General features: G+C 34.2%; 1 protein-coding gene across 5 annotated transcripts in view; it reads left to right on the top strand.

Moving 5' to 3' along the window:
* The window catches only part of DIAPH2 (diaphanous related formin 2), an 865,016-nt gene that overhangs the window by 431,138 nt on the left and 410,370 nt on the right, over positions 1-23,508 (top strand). For all 5 annotated transcript variants that reach the window (XM_074277738.1, XM_074277737.1, XM_074277736.1 and 2 more), the window contains one exon: positions 1,788-1,917. In XM_074277738.1, coding sequence (XP_074133839.1) covers positions 1,788-1,917 — 130 coding nt within the window. The remainder of the gene's footprint in view (positions 1-1,787; positions 1,918-23,508) is intronic.

Here is a 23,508-nt window from a genome sequence, read left to right as displayed (position 1 = left end):
TTCTTATATGACTTCTCTAAGCCTAGTAAGAGTCTGTGCTCGTTTTCTCTTGGGTATTGGGTAAATCTGTATATGAACATCAGTGGGCAAGTTTTTTATTTCTGAGTTTTAAAATTAAAATATCCAACTGCAAGAGCAAGGGGTGTGTGTGTGTGTGTGTGTGTGTGTGTGTGTGTGTGTGTGTGTGTGTGTGTGTGTGTGTGTGTGTGTGTGTGTGTGTTTATTTGATATTATAAACTTTGTACAATTCCACCTGTGATGAATTTGGTTTTGGATAATTATGATACCATAGCTCATTAGAGGAGTAAAGCATTCAATGTACTTTGGATCCTGTAGCCAAGGCACACATGTAGATCAACATTGCAGATGTTTTGTCTGGAGATGTGAAAAATTTGGGGAGCTGTGTTAGTTTTCTTCAAGTATTTGAAAGGCTCTTACATGATGGTTCTGCTTGGCCACAGGGACAAGAATGAAACATAGACAGAAGAAGTTGTACAGAAACAGATTTTGGTTTCATCTAATAAAAAACTTTTTTTCAAACATTCAGTTTTTTTTCACTTAACACTTAATCTCTCTCTCTCTCTCTCTCTCTCTCTCTCTCTCTCTCTCTCTCTCTCTCTCTCTCTCTTACACACACACACACACACACACACACACCAAAGAAAGAAAAACAAGCTCATTGCTAATCAGAGTTCTCAAGTCCAAAAGTTGTTTCATTTTTTAATTTTGTTGTTATTCTTTAAATGGGGCTCCTGGTTCTGCTCACTTCCCTCCATGTTATTTCAAACAGGTTTTCCTAGTTGCCCCCTAAAACTGTTCATTTCATTGTTTCTTACCACCCAGTATAATCAGAAGCATTTATATACTGCACTTTTATTAGTCATTCCACAGTAAGGAGGCAGCCCACTAGTTACTTTGCTTCTATAAAAAGAGCATTTTCTTCTGCCTCCCTATCTCCCTCTCCTTCTTCTTCCTCTCTTTCCTTTTCTCCCCCTCCCTTTCCCTGTCCTCTGTCCCTTCCTCCCTTTCTTCTTTTCCTTTTCCCATCACATACATATGGATTACATATGGGTTTTTTTTCCTTCTGTTTTCTTTGGGGAAAAAGCTTTATAGTAGGAGTTTTTCAGAGTCAAAAGGTATTTATATAGAGTTTGGAGGACATAGTTCGAAATTGCTTAAGGAAAAAAAAAAACAAACAAAAAAACTCTGTAAGCTAAGAGCCGTCTAATTCTTGGTGGAAATGGGTGGTTTACTCCACAATAGAGTGACTGCTTTGTCCCTTGAACTACTTGGGTGGAAACTGGCTGATGCTTTGTAGGCAGAGTGGGCATGATTGCATGTTTTGTTTGCCTATGATATTTAAATTAATAATAGTAAAGAAAGAATAAAGAAAATAATTTTAGCAATATCTAAAAGCATAAAAATAGATTTGAGCCATTCTGGTCCAGAACACAGAATCTTGAGGTTTGGGGGAAATAATGGGATCATTTTAAAATAAAAGGAGTTAAAAAGTCTTAAAAAAGAGTATATATGTATATATAAAGATGTCCTGAAGAATTTATAAAAATGGTTAATTTTAACATACATTCTTTCTCTTTTAAAAGCTGTGTTTCTTTTAATAATTGAATGTAGAATTCTTGATAGTCCTCATTAGAAAACTACTCTGCACAACTTCATTTTAAATGAACAATAAATTGAATTGAAATGATGGGTGAAACAAATTAAGAGAGGACCTTGGACTTTGTGTTGATATTATTCAAATGACTTTGCTTCCCATTTTCCTCTAGATCAGAGACACGAAATCATCAGATCAAAAAACCACACTTTTACATTTTCTTGCTGAAATGTGTGAGGAAAAATACCGGGACATCCTTAAATTTCCAGATGAATTGGAGCATGTTGAAAGTGCAAGCAAGGGTAAGTAATATGATTGTTCTGAGGTGGTGAGTTTCCCTTTAAATTGTCTATTATGAAGCCAGTGAACAGGTCTTATTCCCATAGTGGTTTACTTTCATAAGAAATGTAACCTAATGTTTTTTTTCTCTTTGAAGTATCATGTACCAGGATATCACTTTTCATTAGTGTGCATCTAATTTAGATGTTTTATTATTTTAAAATTATTTAAAGGTCCCTTTAATTTTCTTAATACTTTTTCATATATTTCACATCTTTAGTTAACTTATGAAAATAGAAGTACTCTGTATTAGTTTAAGAACAATTATATAATTAATGTATTAGAAATATGAAAGTAGTAAATTCATTCTGGAAAATGGTAATAACGTTTTCAATGTTTATATGATCCAGCTATGAGTATTTAATTTTTGGCAATATTTAGGTCTTCTTTTATTACTTTGATATTTATTTTATATTTGTGCTTATAGGAGAGAGAGAGAGAGAGAGAGAGAGAGAGAGAGAGAGAGAGAGAGAGAGAGAGAGAGAGAGAGAGAGAGTGTGTGTGTGTGTGTGTGTGTGTATGTGTATGTGTGTATGTATGTATAAAACTCCCCTAATATTTTGTACATTTCGGGGGGGGGGGGAAGAAGGAATGCAGATAGTTTAACTTTATGGAGTCCCTTATGATGACTCTTTTATGTTTCTCTTGAGTCTCCTGTTTGAATTTCATATTTTCTTTTCAGCTCTGGTCTTTTCATCAGGAAAGCTTGAAAGTTCTATATTTTGTTAAATGGTTGTAATACTAGCTCCTTTGTCTTCTAGAATATCATAGTCAAATCTTCCACTTCTTTATTAGGGAAGATAGTAAATTTTGTCTGATGCTGATTATGGCTTCACAGTATTTTAATTGTTTTTTTTCTGATGGTTTCCAATATTTCCTCCTTGACCTGGAAGGTTCGAAATTTGTTTATAATATTCCTTGGAGTTTTCATTTTTGGATCTCTTTCAGGAGTTGATTGGTAGAGCCTTTCAACTTCTATTTTACACTCTAGGTATAAGATATCATGGCAGTTTCCTTTGATAATTTCTTGAAAGATGATGTCTAGTCACTATCTACGTCTCTCTCTCTCTCTCTCTCCTCTCCTTCTCTTTTTTTCCTCTTCCCTCCCCTCACTCTTTTTTTTTTTTAATCATGGCTTTCAGTTAATTCAAAAGTTCTTAACTTATCTCTCCTTTTTTCTCTTTTCCTTGTCAGTTCTTTTTCCAATGACATATTCATAATTTTTTTCTATTTTTCATTCTTTTGGATTTCTTTTGTTTCTTAACGTTATGTGGAGTCATTAGCTTCTTCTTACCCAATTCTATTTTTTAACAAATTGTTTTCTTCAGTAAGAATTTGTATTTCCTTTTCCATTTTGTCTACTCTGCTCTTTAAAAAATGTTTAAAATTTAAATACAAAATAAGAAAAAAAGAACATTCTACCATGTGAACAACATAAGAAAGAATTGAGACTATAAAACAATAAATTTTCATTTCAAAAATGCCTATATAATAAGTGCTACATATTGTATTCAAAGCTGTCCATCTTTGCTTTATTATATGTTTTCTTTTGGTCTCTATGTGCACTTTTTACTTTGTTCTTTTTTTACCCTTCCTTCCCCCTACCCTAACAAGGCTACAATTAAGCTTGGATACACATGTACATACACACAAAAAAAATACACATGCATATACACACGTATACACAGATTATGTACTGTACATATGTATATACACATATATAACCAAACATAGATACACACGTATGTATCTATACATGTCATACACATGTACATAGATATCTATAATTTATACATATGTGTACACAGATACATTTATATTTGTCTGAGTAAGAGTCCACTAGTTTTCCTTTGTTACTTTATAATTCATCCAGGTATTTCCATATTTTTCTAATCAACCAACTCATCCTTTTCTTCTCCATAGCAATGTTCCAGCCTTATACTCTTCTAGGTATTTTAAATAATCTAAGACAGTATTGGTTTTTTAGGCATATAGTGTAGTTTCCCTGTGTTTGTCTTTTGATTAAATATATTTTTAATTCAATTTTTTTCTGAGATCATGATTACTATCCCTGCATTTTTTATTTAGTAAATTCTACTTCTGATCTTTGTGTTATCTCTTATTTCCTGTTCCTTGTAACGCCTTTGCTTTACTTCTAGGAAATATATATGTTGTTCTCTCTTTATCCAATTAATGTACACTCTTTTATACCTCTTCCTTTTCCTATTCTCTCATCCTCTTGGTTTTTTAGACAATTTTACATTTAGACAATTTTTGTTCTTTTGTAAATGTATGTGGTGTTCTTTCTTTAACCAGATCTGATATGAATAGGGTTTTCTCTAAAAATCCCATCATTAAATGATTCAGGTCAGTTCCAATGGTCTTTTGATGGAGAGAGCCATCCGCAGTCAGAGAGAGGACTGAGTGTGGATTATAACATAGTATTTTCCTTCTTTTTGTTGTTGTTTGCTTGCATTTTGTTTTCTTTCTCATTTTTTTCCTTTTTGATCTGATTTTTTCTTGTGCAGCATCATAATTGTGGAAATATATAGAAGAATTACACAGGGGCAGCTAGGTGGTACAATAGATACAGCACCAGCCCTGAAGTCAGGAGGACCTGAGTTCAAATCTGGCCTCAGACACTTAACACTTCTAGCTGTATGACCCTAGGGAAGTCACTTAACCCCAGTTACCTCTGGAAAAAAATAATTATATATGTTTGACATGTATTGGATTACTTGCTGCCTAGGGGAGGGGCTGGGGGGAAGAAAGGGGAAAATATTTGGAACATAAAGCTTTGCAAGGCTTAATGTTGAAAATTATCTATACATATGTTTTGAAAATAAAAGGCTTTAATAAAAAAGAATTGTAAAAAAGAGATGCTTATATGCTAAAATTGGAACTTGTGAGTGAATAAATTTGAATGGTTTGATAATAAAAAAAAAAAAGAAAGTAGGTGTCTCATACATTACCATGTATGGCAAATTGCTGTCGTTTCTCTCACTTCTCATTCCTCTGGGAAATTTTCAAAGACTAAACCACGACATTGTGCAGACCTTCAATGTCATTGAGTCCACCTGCCTCATCTTAAGGACATTCTATTTGTCCAAACTACCTTTGTTGCTTTAGGCAAGTTTCTTCCTCCCTGATCTTTTCTTTCCTCATCTATAGTGAGAAGGGGTTGGAGATTATTAATGCCTCTTCCAGCTCTAACAGACTATGCTTTTTCAAAAAAGAGCATTGATATATTTTGATGGTATTATTGTTCATCATGATAACCTAGAAATATAAATTTCTGAATGATTATTAAAATTGTATATTTTCTTTAACTCTCTTAGATATTAAACAGTCTGTGTCATAAAAGTATCACATTGGAGAAAAATATAGAAATTCCTTTGAAGACATGAGAAGCAAATGCCAACTTCAGTTTTCAAAAGAAAGGATCAATCTACTACAATTTCAATTGCTGTCCCTAATTTTTCATCCTATAAACTTGTTTTTCCTTATGTAATATAATTAAATATTTTAAAATATGGTTAAATTTTTTAAAAATCCCTTCATTATTTTCTCCCCCATCCCTATCCTCTTTATCCTCTAATTACTTTCTGAATTTAGAAGAATTTTATAACCTTCTACTACATATACATTGCTTGTTTTCTCTTTAACCCTTTCCTGATGAGAGTTGGGTTCCAGAACTACTTGCTCTCCTCCCCCCATCTAATTCTTCTGTGTCAGTTCTTGTGCCTCATTTGTATGAGATAATTATTCTTTTGAACCTTTCTTACATGGTTTTGCTTTTTTAGAATCACATCACTTAGATGCTTCGTAGAATTCAACTTTTCTTACATGATTTTGCTTTTTTTTTATTAATAGTTTTTATATAGCAGATATTTGCATGGGTAATTTTACAATATTGATAATTGCCAAACCATTTGTTCCAATTTTTCCCCTCCCCCCCCATGGCAGGCTGACCAATACATGTTAAATATGTTAGAGTATAAATTAAATACATGGTTTTGCTTTTTTAGAATCACATCACTTAGATGCTTTGTAGAATTCTATCACATAGAATAATATTCTAATCTACCCCAATCTTTCTTCCAAGTTATCCATTTTCCAATGACCATCTTAGACACTTATGGTTTATAAACATTTCCACATATAAAAAATAAATAGGCTGTCTTTATTGAGTTCCTTGTCATTAGTATTTGATGTTAATCTTGTATTTCTCTTGGATCTTGTATGTCAAATTTTCTTTTAAGTTCACATCTTTTTGCAACAAAGTCCTGACAGTCTGGCAGTTCATTCAATGGCCTTTTTCCCAATCGGGATTATGCTTAACTTTACTGGGTATGATAATTTTTTGCAACCCCAGTTCTTTTGTTCTTCAATATATAATATTCCAAGACCTATAGTCTTCCACTGTAGTCGTTACTAGGTCTTAGGTGTTATAATTGTTTTTTCTTTTTTCTTTCTTTCAGTCTTTTTTTTTTTTTTGGAAACTTGATATACATTGTTTTATGACTCATGTTGGGAGAGAAAAATCAGAGCAAAAGAGTAAAACCATGGATGAGATTAAAAAAAAAAACAGAAAATAAGAAGTGAACATAACATATGTTGATTTATATTTGGTCTCCTTAGATCTTTATCTCCATGCAGATGCCATTTTCTGTCCAAAGTCTATTGGGATTGCTTTGGATCACTGAGCCTCTGAGAAGAACCAAATCTTGCATAGTTGATCATCACACATTCTTGTTGTTATTATATACAATGTATTACTGTAAGTTCTGCTTGTCTAGCTTAGCATCAGTTCATGTAAATCTTTCCAGGCCTTTGTAAAATCAGCTTGTTTATCATTTCTACAGAACAATAATATTCCCAACTTGTTCAGCCATTCCCCAATTGATGGGCATCTACACATTTTTCAATTCTTTGCTACCACAAAAAGAGCTGCTTCAAACATATTTGCTCATGTGGGTCCTTTTTCCTCAGTATATATATTCACTAATGGCTTTCCTGAGTCAAAGGCTATGCACAGTTTCATAGCCTCTTTGGGCTTAGTTCCACATTGTTCTCCAGAATGGTTGGATGGTTTCATTGCTCTACCAACAGTATATTAGTGTACCAACTTTCCCACATCCCCTCCAACATTTGTCATTATCTTTTCCTGTTGTCTTAGCCAATCTGAGAGGTATGAGGGGGTACCTTAAAGTTTTTTTTTATTTTGTATTTCTCAAATCAATAGTTATGTAGAGCGTTTTTTCATATAAGTGTAACTGACTTTAATTTTGTCATCTCAATATTATCTGTTCTTATCCTTTGGCCATTTATCAATTGAGGAATGATTTTTATTCTTATAAATTTGATGTTGTTCTTTACATATATTTTAGAAATGAGACCTTTTTTCAGAAATACTGTTTGTAAAGATTTTTTTCCAGCTTTGCACTTAATCTTGTTTCTGTTGGTTTTATTTGTGCAAAACCTTTTTAAATCTAATGTAATCAGAGTTGTTTTATGTTCTCTGATTCTTCTTTGGTCATAAGTTCCTTCCTTCTCCAAAGATCCAATAGGTAAATGATCCCTTGTTCTGCTAATTTGGTTTTGGTTTCATACTTTATGCACAAATCATGTATTCATTTTGACCATATTTTGGTATGAGGTATGAGATTCCGTTTTTCTAGCATATTATTTTCCAGTTTTCCCAGCAATTTTTGTCAGATAGTGAGTTCTTATTCCAGAAGCTGGAGTGTGGATGATTTATCAAATAGTAGATTGCTGTAGGCCTTGATTATTATGTTATGTGTTTCCTATCTATTCCTCTGATTCATCATTCTATTTCTCAGGCAGTACCAAATGGTTTTGATGATTGCTGTATTTCTAGTATAGTTTAGGTTTGGTATTACTAAGCCACCATCTTTTGTATTTTTTTCATCAATTCCCTTGATATTCTTGTGCTTTTGTTCTTCCAGATGAATTTTGTTATTATTTTTCCTAGTTCTATAAAATAATCTTTTGGCAGTTTGATTGGTATAGCACTGAACAAGTAGACCAATAGGCAGAATTGTCATTTTCATTATATTAGCTCATCCTAGCCTTGAACAATTGATTTTTTTCCAGTTGTTTAGATCTGATTTTATTTGTTTGAGAATTGTTTTGTAATTGTGTTCATGTAATTCTTGAATTTGTCTTGGCAGATAGAAACCCAAGTATTTTATTTTGTCTACAGTAATTTTAAGTGGAATTTCTCTATCTCTTTCTGATGGGCTAACTGTTTTGTTGCTTATATTATTTTTTTCTTGACCTGGGGATTTCAGAATTTGATACTGATATTCCTATAGGTATTCCTATAGGTTTGCCTTGTAGGATGTCTTTCAGGTGGTGATTGATGGATTTTTTTTCTATTCCTACTTTCCCCTCTTGTTCTAACATTTCAGGACTATCAAGATTTTTTTTTAGTGGTGGCTTTCAGGTAGTCTCTTGATCTCTTTTCCAGATCAGTTGTTTTTCTTGTGAAATGTTTCACAATCTAAATTTTAAAATTCTTTATATTTTCTTTTGTTGTTTCTTATAACTTCACTGGCGTCCCCCTTGCCAAATTCTTATTTTCATGAAGTGGTAGTCTTCCTTAAGATTTTGTTCCTCCTTTTCCAATTGGTTGACTATCTTTTCATAAACTTATTGTTTTTCTTGGATTGTTCTTAATTTTTTTCTTTTTCCTAAGTTTCTCACATTTTATTTTAAAGTTCTTTTTTTAAATAAATTTCTTCTATGAATTCTTTTTCAGGAGTTTTAAATTTATAGAGCTTATTATTTGTAATCACTTGTAATCACTTCTAGTCCTGATGTGGGGGGATGGTGCCTGTGACCTCTGGTCCTCCTTTAGTTCTTCCTTCTGGAATGGAACCAGAAACCAAGAACTTCATGAGTCAGTAAGTGCTCATAGCTAGTAGCACCCCTGCCCCACTGCTTCCATAGTCACTGGGTGTCTGCTGGATCCTTCTTGCCCATGCCTGCATCTTGGGAGCACAACTGGAGCTAGTGTCCCTTATCAGCAGATATTTCCTCAATCTTCCCACTCTGAGACTTCCAAATCTATTCCTAAGCTATTGGGGAGATAAAAATTATTTTGTTTGTGGAAGAGTTTACCTCCCACTGTACCTAGCCCCAGGGCTCACCATTTGCTGCTTCAGTGAAATTAGCCTGGATTTGTTTACACTTCCCATAGTCCAAACCTCTATTCTGGGATTTATTTCTTTGTATCTTCTCTAGTTGTCACAAGAAGACACCTATTCTACTCCAACTCTTTTTTGGTGTTATTTGGCTGTGTTTGTTCTAAGGCACTATTTTGTTTTGTTTGTAGAGGAAATTTGAAGAGTTAAGAATTTTTTGACCAATTTTACAATCTTCCCACAATCTTATGCCCTATTCTGTTTTAAGTTTTTGCTTCTTTTTCCAGTGAATTTTTGTGCTTTTCCCATTAAACCAATTCTGGGTTTTTTGTGTCATTTTCTTTAGTAGTTTTGTGTTCTTTTTACTGAGCTGCTAATTCTCTTTTCATAATTTTCTTGCATCACCCTCATTTCTTTCCCCAATTTTTACTCCCACTCATCTCTTTTTTGAACACTTTCAGACACACTTGTTATGCTTCCATCCAGTGAACATTTTTCTTTGAGGATTTTTGTACCTGTTTTCTCACTGTTTTCTTCTGAATTTATGTCTTGGTCTTGTGACTTAGGTTTTTAGAGATTGCACATGTTCTTTCAATTTGCATATTAAAAAATTACCCTGAAGTTTGTTGTTATATATAGAATTTTATTTGTTTTGGTTTTCAGTGTATCTTTTGCTATATTAAGATTTTCCATCTAATATTCTGAACTTTTGCTTTGCTCTAAGGTTTTACTTATGAATACTTAATTTCCTTTTCTCTCATTAAAAAGAAAAATGTACTTTAGTATAGTTTTTATTATTTTGAAATAATGAAAATGAACTGGTATTAAATATGAACTTAGTCACCTTTCCAAGTAAAATCTTGGCAGGGTGGGGGGGTGGGACTTTGAGGACTGTCAGTAAGCCTTCTAAACCATGCATACTATCTTATTTATGAAATATAACAATTCAAATGTGCGAGTAAATAATATCTTTTTACTAGAAATTTAAATGACTGAAGCTAACATTTATTTTTAGGTAATTCTCAAAGGCATCGTTGTGTATAAATATACATATAACAATACATCTACATATATGTATACATCTACATTTTATTTTTCCATTTGAATATTTTTAAAAGCCATTAGCTTCACTAAACATTTGTAGTGTCTAGTTCACCAGCTAACAGTCTTTTCTATAACTGTTACCTTACTAGCAGATGTTTTGAAATTTTTGTTTAAGGCAAATGCTATTTCTCATGCATTGTTGAAAGTTGAATCAACAAATGAATATTATCTCAAGAATGCACATTTATCTGTCATTTTCACTGAACCAAGTTGTTAATGCTAAATATCTATTGATTTAAAAAAAAAAAACAAATCATACAAGATTAAAATGCCAAATATTTGGAAGGCAATAGCTCAGATACAGCATATATGTGATATAGAAGATCCTTCAGCAGGTAACAAGCTTGCTGTAGAAGCAGTGAGGAGCTGAAGAGTTAGGAGAATTTAGCTCTCACCTATACTTTACTTCTAACAGGTTTATAAATTAGAAAGTATCCACTTAGGAAGCTTATTGGTACAGTGGAAAGAACACTGGTGTCAGAGTTGGGAAGACCTGAATTTGGATCCTGTCTCAAATACTTCACTAGCTGTGTAGCCCTTGGCAAGTCACTTAACCTCTGCTTCAGTTTCCTCATCTGTAAAATGGGAGTAATCATAGCACCTACCTTAAGAGTTTCAAATGAGATAATATAGCTAGAATAATGAGCAAACTTAGAGTGTTGTATAAATGTGTTATTATTATTAAAGTTCCTCTGGCTCATTTTCTTCATATGAAAAACAAGAACTGAAGACCTCTAAGGACACTTTCAGCTCTGTCTGTTAAGTTGTTTCAGTCATGTCTAAGGCTCCATGACCCCATTTGGGGTTTTCTTGGCAGAGATACTGGAGTGGTTTACTGTTTCTTTCTCCACTTTATTTTATATGTAAGGAATTGAGGCAATTAGGATTAAGTGACCTTTCTGTGCCTGGGGCTCTATCTGCTGTGCTACCTAGATGTTCTCTAGTCTTTCCAGTTTCCATTATTGTATGAAAGATCTTTTATATATCATATGAGATATTATTTATCACAGATAATTAAAAAGATTATTTCACTTTCAATAGTATATATCACTTGTCCTTCAGATAATCAAATTAAACTTTTTAGAAATCATGTTTATAGTTAATAGGCATTTAGTTTGTTAAAATATTAACTATTAAAGAAATGTCATTTGCTTCATTTTGAAAGAAGGGAATTACTGCCATTCCAAATCATTGCTCCTGTTAGGCCACATCAGTGCCATGATTAAAATGTCCATTGCTGAAATATGAACTTTAGATTTGTTTGTGTCACTACATTTGTAGTTGATTTAAATTATTTGTCTTAAAAATTGAGCCTAATTTACAATTTCCTTTGTTAACATCAGGCATTCCAGCCTGCCAGTATAACATTGTGGAAACACAGACAGCAATATATGTTTGGCTCTTTGCTATACAAATAAATCTTTGTACTAAATTCCCATCTTTTGTGATTTTCATTTTATTTCTGCCTTCACTAATTTTTAAAATTTTGTTTTAATAAAGCACATTGAATATCTAATTTAGGTCTCATTCCTTAATGAGGGAATCATACCCATATTTCAGGTTCTACTAAAAGAGAAAATTTTAGGATGGATCTGATTAGCAATTTTGAATGTGGTGTACAGTTGCAGAGTCCAACTACTTGAGCATTGGGAAAAGGTCATTATATTTGTCCAGAGAACATATGTTTTTAGAGCATTATCAGTTGAGTAAAAAAGGAAATACTGTGTGAAAAGTTCAAGAGAATTTCACAATGGAAAATGAGTGGGAAGGGCTTCGAGGAAGCAGGGGTTAGTAAGAAGCAGAAAAATCCATCCACAGGAAAGATTGGGTACTCCTCTTTTAGTCAAAAAGAGGAGAAAAAGAAACTGGCATGGTTAGTAATCACAGGTAATGGACTATGTATATCTCCCCTGTCTTATTTCCTCTTCCCAACAAACAACCTCAAGTCTGTAGAACAACTCTGGCCCCAGTGAAGGTCCAAGTGAAATGGTAACTTTGAAAGCATTGTGTGCCCTTGGGTTAAGAATGACCTCTCCAGAATGTTCTTCTCAACATAGAACTTGTTTTGAACTATGGTTCACTAAACCAAATCATGTAATCTAAAACTTTTTTTTCCTAATCATCTCTGTATATTTCCACCCCATTTTCTCTTGAAGATACTGGTTGTATTTCATCTCTTTCTCATTTCCTTCCCCAATCCCCCACCGGATCTTTCCCTTACTACTTCCTCCAGCTCAGAGCTTCTTAAACTTTTCCCACTTTTGACCTCTTTTCATGTGAGAAATTTTTATGTGATGTCCTCCACCCTGATGCATAGGTAGATGAAATAGATGTAGAAATCAAACATTTACTGATAATAAATCATAATTTTCTGACCCCTCACATTCCTTTATGAGACCCAATATGGGGTTGTGAAGCACATTTTAAGAAGCTGGGTTATAGGGGATGCTTTCTTTCTGATGGTATAGTCAACATCTGCTCTGTACACAGTAAGAGCTCTTCAGCTCTTTTTATGGCATGCACCTATTTGATCATCTGGTGTACTACTTTGTGTTTGTGTCATGGAACTCAGTGTGTATGTGTGTGTGTGTGTGTGTGTCCATGTGTGCACATGTGTATTGCATGCACATGTGTACATAAAATCTGATAGAGTTGCCCAGGGCACTGTTTTAATGTAATTTTTTTTTTCCTGCTTGACAGCAGTAGATGTCTGAAGTAGCATAAGACTCCAGATCTTCTTGTCTCCAGGGGCAGTGGTCTTTCCCTTTACCCCCATGTGGCCTGTTACTTTGGGAATTGGCTTATTTCTTCCCTTTACCTCTATTCCCTTACCATTTACTTAAATCCCCTGACATGGGCTTGCCTTTTCAGTAGTCTAGCTAAAATCAATTTAAAATGTTTTCAGAAGGAATGGAAAAAAGAATATCAGAAATAGATAAGAACCCAATTAAAGATAAAATTGGAGGAAACAAAAGGATGGAAAGGTTATTATCAAATATTGTCAGGTTATGCCAATTACAGGGGAAGTCCTCTTCATGATGCTTTATGTGAAACTATGTCTCTGACTATATGTTTTTGTTATGGCTAAATACTTGCTACGCCAATGTCTGCATCGGCCAAAACATGTAGGCAGAAGAATCTGATGGTATTGAAAGAACTGGGCTTTCTTTTAAATCATGGAATTCAAATACCTTTTTTACTATGAGGGGCTAATGTAATTAATGAGGACCTGCTATCATTGTTGAAATCATACATTTCTTAGAAATATCAGTATAAGCAGGACTTTATTAAATATTTTCTTCTATTCTCAAAAGTAGCTAGCATATTCCAGGACATAGTTTCTGAACATATAAAAATTTATATAAATGAATGAAAAAACCTTTTTTTACCCCCAACCAGGCAACTGGGATTAAGTGACTTGCCCAACATCACACAGTAGCTGTCAAATGTCAGAGGACAGTTTTGAACTCAGGTCCTCATGACTCCTGGCCAGGTGCTATATTTCCTGAAGTTGCTAGTTGCCTCCTAAATAAAAGCATTTGCTGAGCGATTACCTTGTGCCAAGCATTGGGCTAAGTACAGGAAATACAAGTGCAAATGATACTTTGCTCTTATAAACACTCAGAATTTGATGTAATTCTTCCATGAACACCAAAATCATTGTGTACGTGATCATTTCATTTTTAAATAGCTGATGGAACAAATCTATAATGCTTTTAACATCCATTTGCTTGTCAAAGAGAAAAATCTGCAAGTAGTTGGCTAATTATTTCCTGCTTAGAATATTATCAAAGGGAAGAAAAGAGAACAAGCATTTATTAAGCGTCCACTGTATGCCAGACACTGTGCTGATTTAAGCACTTTACAAACGTGAGTATTTTACAAATGTAAATTTTCTCCTTTCATTCTCACTACAACCCTAGGAGGAACGGGATACTGTAATTATGATCCCCATTTTTTATAGTCGAGGAAACTGAGGTAGACAGGTTTACAGCTCACCCAAGGTCACACAGTCACTCAGTGTCTAAGCTTGGATTTGAACTCAGTTTTTTCTGACTTCAAGGCCAGCCCTCTATCCACTGCTCCATTAAAATTTTGTCATTGCTGTCATGACAATTTTTGGTGTGAACCACTTACCCCATGGGGTTTCTTAATCACTAAAGCAGAATTCCCTTTCCCAGGTATGGTCTCTGTCGCAGATGATAAGTTTGGCTAGGAGGTTATGGAACTGGTGCTTAGATATGAGAAAATGTAATGAAGAATAGATTGACATAAAAGTTATTAATAGTCAACTATCAACAGCCAATATTTAGGTATTCTAAAGGAAGCTTAATAAAGGATGTTTGATTAGAAGTCAGCTTAAAAGAACTGATTGATTGAATACCATCTATTGCTCCTTTGAGTATCTGCTCCAGTGTACTTACATTCAACTGAGGGTAAGCCATAGGCCCTGCTTTTAAGCATCACATCTGTCAGACATACTGATACTCAGAAATTTTAATGTTGTTTTTTTTTTTTTTTTTCTGACCAAGGTAGCTATACAATGGTTGTAGATCACAGCCCGGGACATGGCCTCCCATAAAGCTTTCACATAGTTTCTCTTCATTGTAATAAAGACTTTGCTCTACTTCTCTTGACATTGCATGGACACTAATGAAATACTCGAGCTATCCTTCATTTATCTCTTACTCTTGCCACAAGGAAACCCCATCTTGTTTTTCAGTCTTATTTTTCTCTGCTAGCTTCCTTTAAATAACTTGAGTTTCATAGTTCTTAGCTAATAATCTGTTGCCTGGCACATGATAGGCGTTTACTAAATGTTGATTGATTAATCAAACTTCGTGTTCCTCTTTTGGCTTTTGAGTGAGTCTTACCTTTAATTCTCTGCAGACTGGCATTTCATGATTTTCAGCCATACAGAATTGATGCAAGAATATTGTCTTTTAAATGATGAACTTTTCTTTCACAGGGAATCTTGGTGTCTTTGAAAGTTCTGCCCAATTTTTCCAAAGACCACTCAGCCCAATCTCTTCCTCCATCTATTCAACTCTGGGCCTAGTTTGTGGTTCATCTTCGGTGTCTAAGATTGATAGGTTCTTTATCTTATTTCATATTATAGTGTGACCAAAAGATATTCCTCATCACTTGATTGTACCTCTTTGGATAATTGGACCAAACTTTCTTGCCTGATCATGGCTTTATTTTTGTATTTATTTCATTGTTACTAGGCTTGGACAATGCACACAACCAACCTGTCTATTCCTCAGTTTTCTCAAGGAAAATGTAGGCTGTAAGGAATAATATTGTTTTGGATGGCTTTGAAAGTCCCTTCTAGATCTTATTTTCTGATCCATGTGCTCAAGAAATCTAGTGTTTGTGACATTTTTATAAGACTATACTGCTCATAATCTTTCACCACTCTCCTTTGAAAGTTATTACAAATTAGTTTATACTATAATGTGGAGATGCTTTCTCATCTTGGCAAGGATATGTTTACTGGATAAGGCACTTTTTAGATTATTTTCATCATTTTGTTATGCCCTTTGATTTCCAAATGGTTAAGGTTCCTAAGGATACAGTGATAGTCCATGTAGATGTCTGTGCTTTAATCTATTTCCCATTTTGTGGGGCCAACAGTTTGATTAAAAATAGATCTGATTGTAATTTCCTTATTTGAATGCCATCATTCTCATGTTACTTCATTTTTTCTAATTAGATTTTGATCTTTGCCTTAAGAAATCAGTTTTTGACTGTACATAAATAACTGAATGAAAAGAATCCATTAAGTACTTGTGTGCACCAACCACAGTAAATACAAATATTAAAACAAGATGATGCCTGTCCTTAAGGAGATGGCATTCTAATAGGGGGAAATGACACATTTAAGGAAGTGGTAGCCATAGAACAAGTTTAGGAAGTCATAGGGGTGCTAAGTATAATCTTAGGGAAATCAGTTACCTTTCCAGAAGTAATGATTGAACTCTGTGGTTCTGGTATTAAATCTATGATCTCACAATCACCATATGTTGGTGATAGAACGCTTAGGATTGAGGGGACATAGCTTCAGGGGAAAGTGGACAACAAGGAGATTGGGGAAAGATAATCAAATGGAATGTCTAGCATGGTCTGTGATGACCTAGATATAATACAACTTTTCTTTTGGTGCTGGCCAACTCAATAGGCAAAACTGAAAAGTATCAGAACAGTGTGGTTTCAAAGCTGAGTGGATTGTTGTCATCTAGGACTTGGGGCTCTGAAGGTCTGGCATCTCTTGCTATTATTTGATATAGTTCTGGAAATGCTAGCGACAGCAATAAGACAAGAGAAAGAAATTAAAGGCATTAAGATAGGGAAAGAGGAGATAAAACTGTCTCCATTTGCTGAAGATATAGTTTTTGCTGGAAAAATCTTAGGAAATAAGCAAAGATAGTATCAAGAAAGTTGAGAGTGTGATATCCTAAAAATTCAATAGCATTTTATACAATAATAGCAAAAAAGAAGAAACAATTAATTTAAAGGGAAATCCTATTCCATATAACTACAAAATCCCCAAAATACCTGGAAATGATTGACTGGAGTGCACAGAAGACTTGTACAAATTCATTTATATTGTACTTCTTTAAAAAGTAAAGGGAAAAAGCCCCAAATAGCTGTAGGAATATTCATTGTTCATAAGTAGACCATGCCGATATAATAAAAATGACTGTACTCCCCATGTTGATATATACTTTCACTGGTATGATAATCAAGTTGCCAAGGGCATACTTTGTAAAACTTGATAAAATAATAACAGAATTCATTTGGAAAAAGGAAAGATAAAAGATATCTAAAGAGATGGTAAAAAGTAGTAGGGACAAAGGATAAATCAGCAGTCATCAAAACTATTTGGTATTGGTTAAAAAACTGTTGAATATGAATAAAGTAGAAAACATATCAAGGAAAATATTCTTTATTTGATAACAACTGCTGGGAAAACTGATAAACAGTTTGGCAGAAGTTACATTTAGATCAATACCTTATACCATATCATACCAAAGACATTCTAAATGGATATAAGACCTTAACATTAAAGATCCTATTGTAAAAAATTAGATGAGAAATATATCTCTCTCAGCTAGAGGTAGGAGATATACATATACATATAAAGTAGTATATATATATATATATATACACACACACACACACACACACACACACACACATGCATATCAACACACCATTATAAAGAATAAAAGATAATTTTGATGCATAAAACTGAGCCTTATGCACTGAAAATTTAATGTACTTAGCATAAATAGAAAATCTTTTTATCAGATTTCTTTGATAAGGGCTTGGTATTCAAGATATCAAATAGACACACATTAGCAGTTAGCAGGATGCATAGAGCACTGGGCTTGGAATCAGAAAGACTTTTCTATGATGTCTGCCTATCATTTGCCAAGGTACTGTTCAATACCTGTCTGTTTTGTTTATATTTTACTACTAAAGCCCTAGAAGATGATGTTCTGGTATTTAGTCAGAAAAAAAAAAGACGATTGGGCGAAATACCAACACATTTAACTTGTAAAACGTAAGCATCTTTTCCTGATGTTTGTATCCAGTTGTCCTGTTTACTTTATTGAGACAGTAATCATGACTCAATGATATTTTGTGTTTATGTGTATTCAAATATCTGGCAAAAAATAAACACAAATTTAGCATTATGTAATTAGTCTTGTTTGATGACACATTATCAATTGGTGAAATAGTTACACTTCTCCCCTCCACAGCTTGCCAAAAAAGAACTAAATATTTGGGAATATAAGGTATGATTTGAGCATTTTGATGTAGATAAGAAGAAATTAATTTGGTCTTTAGTTGAATCATGAAAGTCAGTAATTGAAGAAAAACTAGTTTACTTTAAATCATTTTATAACTGCACTCCTTTGTTACTAGGCTTTTGTAGCCTGATATAGACTTGAGTCTCTAATTTGATAGAGTAATGACTAATAATGCTTTCTGTGTTTTTTCAGGATCTTTACATGAAAGGTCTGTGATTTCCCGAGTGTATTGATCTGTTGGTATGGCTCTTCTTTTGCTAGTGCAGAGCTCAACCAGTCTGTGCACAAAGGAAAACAATTAACTGAACTTAGAAAAGGAGACATTTTCTCTTCTTGGTTCTAGCTTTGTGAGATATAAAGTTCCAGACTTTCTTTAGGGATTGAATCCTTGGGAGAACAAAAAGACTTTGGAAATCAGCAAACACATGAAAGAATTAATGTGTGAACATGGCCCCAATTTACACCTTGCCTCCCTAGAGAATTTCCCTTGGGTGTGAATGGAAACCCTTTATTGGTTGAGCTAAGATAGCTCTCTCCCAGTGGAATCTCTTATTTGCTTTGTATTTTGTTTGATTTTGTCTGTTGTTTTATATATCCCTTCTATGATTTCTGTTTCCTATCTGCTAAGATAAAGCAGTTTATTTATATTCCCTATTTGTGTTGGTCATTTGTTTAGCTAACGTTTGATGGAGAGAGCAGTATGCCCCTCTGGGCAATAATCAAAGTCTTCCTTGATGAGGGGTGGTTGAGATTTCAGATATTTCCAATCATTCATCCCTTTGAGCTACATTATACATACACACATACACATGCATGTATTTATACATACACGCTATATATGTATATGACTTACATGAACATTTACCCAATACATCATTTTCACTCCATAATAATAATTGATTGAATCATTTTACCATGTTTTCAACCATTCTTTTTTATATGGTAGTCTCCTTTCTTTCCAATTATTTGTTTTACAGATAATGTTGCATTGTATATTTTGCTGTCCATCTCCTAGTCATTTGTTTCTGTGTTTAACTTTCTAGCAGTATGGAAAGGAAATGACATTTTAGTCACTTTAATTGCTATAATATATAAAGCAGTTGAAGCATTTCTGAGTTCCACCAACTATATCTATGTGCCTGTCTTCTCATAGCCCCTCCAACACTCACTTTTCTCATCTTTTGAATGTGTTACCTGTGTGACTGGTATGAGGTAAAAACTTAGTTGTTTGAATTTATGTTTCTCCTATTTATGGTTAGAGAATGTTTTCATGTGGTCTTTAGAATTTGTGATTCTAATTTAAATATCATTCTCTGGTCATTTTCATTTCAATTACACATCTGCACATCTTCCTGTTCATTCATGACTTGAAAAACGAGTCTTAGGAGAGAAAAAAAAAATTGTTGCTCAAATGGCCCTTAGTTCTCTCTATGTATATTGCATGTACTTCTACAGTACGTTTTTGCCCTGAAGAATTAATTTTAATGTTTTGTCTTTTGTTCTCTCCTCTGACACATAAACACCTTCCTTCCTCTACCCTTACCCTGACTTTTTCTTTTTCTATCTCTCTTTTGTATAAAACATTGCTGGTTTACTAGACATGTTTGATAAATCCTTTATTGGTTTTCTCCTGTGGCTAACACTTTAACTTGCAGCTTTGAGGATTTTTACAGTTTGATTTAAAACCTCTAGTGTTTTATAGGTCAGCTCCAGGGATTAAACCAAAAGGGTTAGTAAAGTTTAATTAAAACCATTCCATTGGATGGGGGGGTATATTAATGGATTTGAAGCTACTATTAATTCTAAGGTTTTGAATAAATCTGAAATGAGTTTCACTTCACTTAAATTTGTTCCATTCTACAAGATAAAAGCTGGTTACGTTTTTTATAAACAGCATTAACTTCTTATGAACAGCATAAATTAAGGTAGCTGTTAATGACCAGCCGCTACGTTGGACATCTACCATGTTTAGACAGGCAAACCATTTTATGTGATTAACTGTGTTTAGCTGTTTATCCCTCCTATTTTTTAAAATGTAGTTCATAGTTACACTCGTTTGAGGAAAGGAAATTCTTTAGAAGTTTATACTCTTCCAACTGAAGTGACTAAAGAAAATGGGACAAAAAAAAAAGAATTATTAAAAGAAGTAAATACAATTTAACAAGAATTTTAAGGAATAGCTGTCAGTGTAGTCTTCATAATTATCACTGTTGAGTCGAACCTTATTATGCCCAGAAAAAAAGCCTGATTGTCACCTCACCTTCACAGAGTTTATACTTCAAAGTTTACCCCAGAAATATGAAAAAAAAAACATAGAAAGATACAGAGAAGGTAAACATTTGAGAACTTCATGGAATTCATTGTCAATGTTTTAGAAGAAGAACGATCATATGTTAAAATAGGATATGGAGTTAATCCCATGACATCTTGACTTGCAAATAAGTTTGATTTCAGGAAGGAATGGGATTTTGTGAGCTTCTTTTAAAAAGATCATAAGGTATCAAAACAATATAACTTGAATGTGACATGGAATTTCTAGATCAATAAGGAAAAATACCATTCCATAGACACTGGGAAAAATCAGTGGCTTTGCTGGTGATTTTCAAACTAAATCTATTTCTTTGCCTATATTATACTTGCTTAAGACAGGAGATTTCAGGTTTAGAGGGATAGTTAAGGCAATAATGGAGAGGTCCTGCTGTCATGAGGCTACCAGAGCAATAAAGGTTTATGGTGAGCAGAAAATGCTGAGTTTCATAGGACCTGATGGGACAGACCGTCTCAATGTAATGTATAACTGTTGATGTTTCTGTTATTCTAGCATCTAATACCTGAAAAACTATAACTTTTATGTTGTCTATTGCTGGTTTTATTGAAAAATCTTTGAGTTATGGGCTAAAACCCTAACACTCATAGAGCTTTTAACTTTGTGGGATAGTGTTGAAGTATGAGTTTTCATAAATGATTTCACTTTAGCTTTTTGAAGCCTAAATCAACGATATAAAACTTATCTAAAATGCGGCAGTAGAATTGGAATATGACACATCTAGGCCCATAAATTCAAATAGCTAAGCAATGTTAGTATCCCAATATCTAGAGTATCCCAAGACCACGAATCAACTCCAGCCTGTGTGGGGCAGTGGTAGGGAGCAGAGAGTGTATGCTCATTTTATTGAAGTCTCTATTTTTAGCTAGGTATCTAATTCCAATTTTAATTTTTAAATGTCTTGGACTGACAGTATGTATTATCTCAGAAACATCTTAAAAGAATAGAAATCAAAATAAATTATCATATCATCCCACAGTCAAGTACATTGTTCAACTTTCTCCTCCTTTGTTCCTTCATTCAGTTTATCATTCATTTATTTAGCACCTGGTATGTGCAAGGTATTGTGATCAACATTGGTAGTAGAAAGCTAGATGACACACGAACTCTTTTTCCAAAACTGAAAATTGATCTTTTTCTCAAAAATAACTTGTCTTTTCCCTGAAGTAGCTCCTTTCTTGAAGGCTGTTAAAAAATCTTTTAGTTGGAGAGAAGAGAAAAAGTTGAAGGGACAGTGCCTGCCCAATGGGCTTCTTAAATAACCACTAAGCCTAGAAGCTGGAAACTGCAAAAATGCTCTGGACAGAAAAACGTGGACCCATGTTCAGTCTTGCATGGAGTGAGCCCATTCAACCCAGGTTGAATAAGTGAAGTGAGTGTGAGGGAGAGGTCACACAGTGAGTGTGATGTCAGGGTTGTAAGCCTGGATGACTGGGAAGAGGAAAGCACTTTCACCTGGAGTGCTAAACACTGGAGGCAACAGAAAATTTTGGGGAAATGTTAGCAAGCTCCATTTTGAATGTGTTGAGCTTGAGTTACCTATAGGGCATCCAATTTGAGATGTTCAGAAGATAGTTGATGTGATGTTACTAAGCTCACCAGACAGTCTAGAGCTAGGTTTTTATATCTGGGAGTCATCTTCAAACATGTGATAATTAAACCTTGGGAGCTGAATGAGATCACCAAGTAGAAAAGAGACAGGAAACCAGGACCGAGACCTATGGGACACCCAGGAAACACAGTCAGTAGGCACAACCTGGGTGAAGATCCAGCCAAGGAAGCTGAGAAGCATTGGAAAACCAGAAAGGAGCAATGTCATAGAATCCTAGAGAAGAGAAGATGATCACAATGGCTGTGCATGGACTTGTGTGCACACATGGAAGCAGCAAACTGGAGCCCTGTTAGAGATTACCATTTTTATCGAGCCTGCTGTGTTTTAGGCTGTGCTACATGCTGTACAAATGTTATTTCTCACCTTTTAGGTAGATATTGTTATTATTCCTTTTATACAGTTAAGGAACCTGAAGTGAACAGAGGTTAAATGAATTGTTCAGGGTCAGGCTGGTAAGTGCCAGTGGCTAGATTTGAACTCTGCTGTCCTTGTCCCCGGGCCCTGCACTCTCTCCACTGCACTGCCTAGCTAACTCTGCTGGTAAGTACAATTTTCACAGAGTCAAAAAGAAATCTGAACCAGTTCTGGGAAGTCAGAGGCCTGAGGAATCAGGAAGGCAAGGATCTGCTGTTCCATCTGTCACTAATATTGTGACTGATGGGTAAGTCATTTAAACACTCATTCCACTGTTTGCTCCTCTCTAAAATAATTATCATTACCCTGCTTACTTAGCATATTAGGTAACTGACTTTAAAATGAAAGTCTAAATCTGAAAGCTCTTTGGAAAAATGCAGTCTAGTAAGGGTGTGAGATAGGGAGATTAGCACATAGTGTTGCTTACCTTAAGCCAAGTTTGACCAAGTTAGAAATTATTTTCTCAGCCATGCTTGTGAATTAGCTATATTTGGAATATTAATATTATTTCATCACTCCCCTCCACACCTCCATCATTTATTAAGTGCCTAAGGATTTTCTTTTTTATTTCTTTATTCCTGGGTGAATTTTGAGACATTTTTCCCAAAACTGACAGCCAGTCTATAAAAGTAAATGTTCATCTCATTTTGAATGACCTCTCTCAGCTCAGATGGAAGGATCCTTGCCCCATATCAAAGAGAAGATGATCACAAGAGTTGCAATTTCTTCTCATTTCTTTAAGATGACGCCTCATCATTGTTCGCAATCAGAAGGAAAGAAAAGGCACATGATACGTAATTTCATATTTTAAATAACGAATAGTGCCAATCTGGGGGAAAGGAGAAAAACAAGGATCAAAGATAACTAAGCAAGTTCTGGGATAATGAAAGAAATGCAATAAAAGAAACATTTCTATTTTATATGTTTTCTTAAGTGGGCGCCTTTATTTGGCCAAGCTGCCATTGCTATGGTTAAAAACATCTGTTTACTTTTGAAGATGAAAATGGAGAAAATACAAAGAAGAGTTGACAAACCATTAAAGGTGAAGACAATTTTACCCCTCTCAATTTAGAAAATGCTAATATGTGTTTAGAAATTAGTTACTTTTT

This window comes from Sminthopsis crassicaudata, chromosome X (genome assembly GCF_048593235.1).
Source record: "Sminthopsis crassicaudata isolate SCR6 chromosome X, ASM4859323v1, whole genome shotgun sequence".
NCBI lineage: Eukaryota > Metazoa > Chordata > Mammalia > Dasyuromorphia > Dasyuridae > Sminthopsis > Sminthopsis crassicaudata.
Note: the sequence above shows the minus strand (reverse complement) of the source record. Positions and strands in the feature narration are given on the sequence as shown.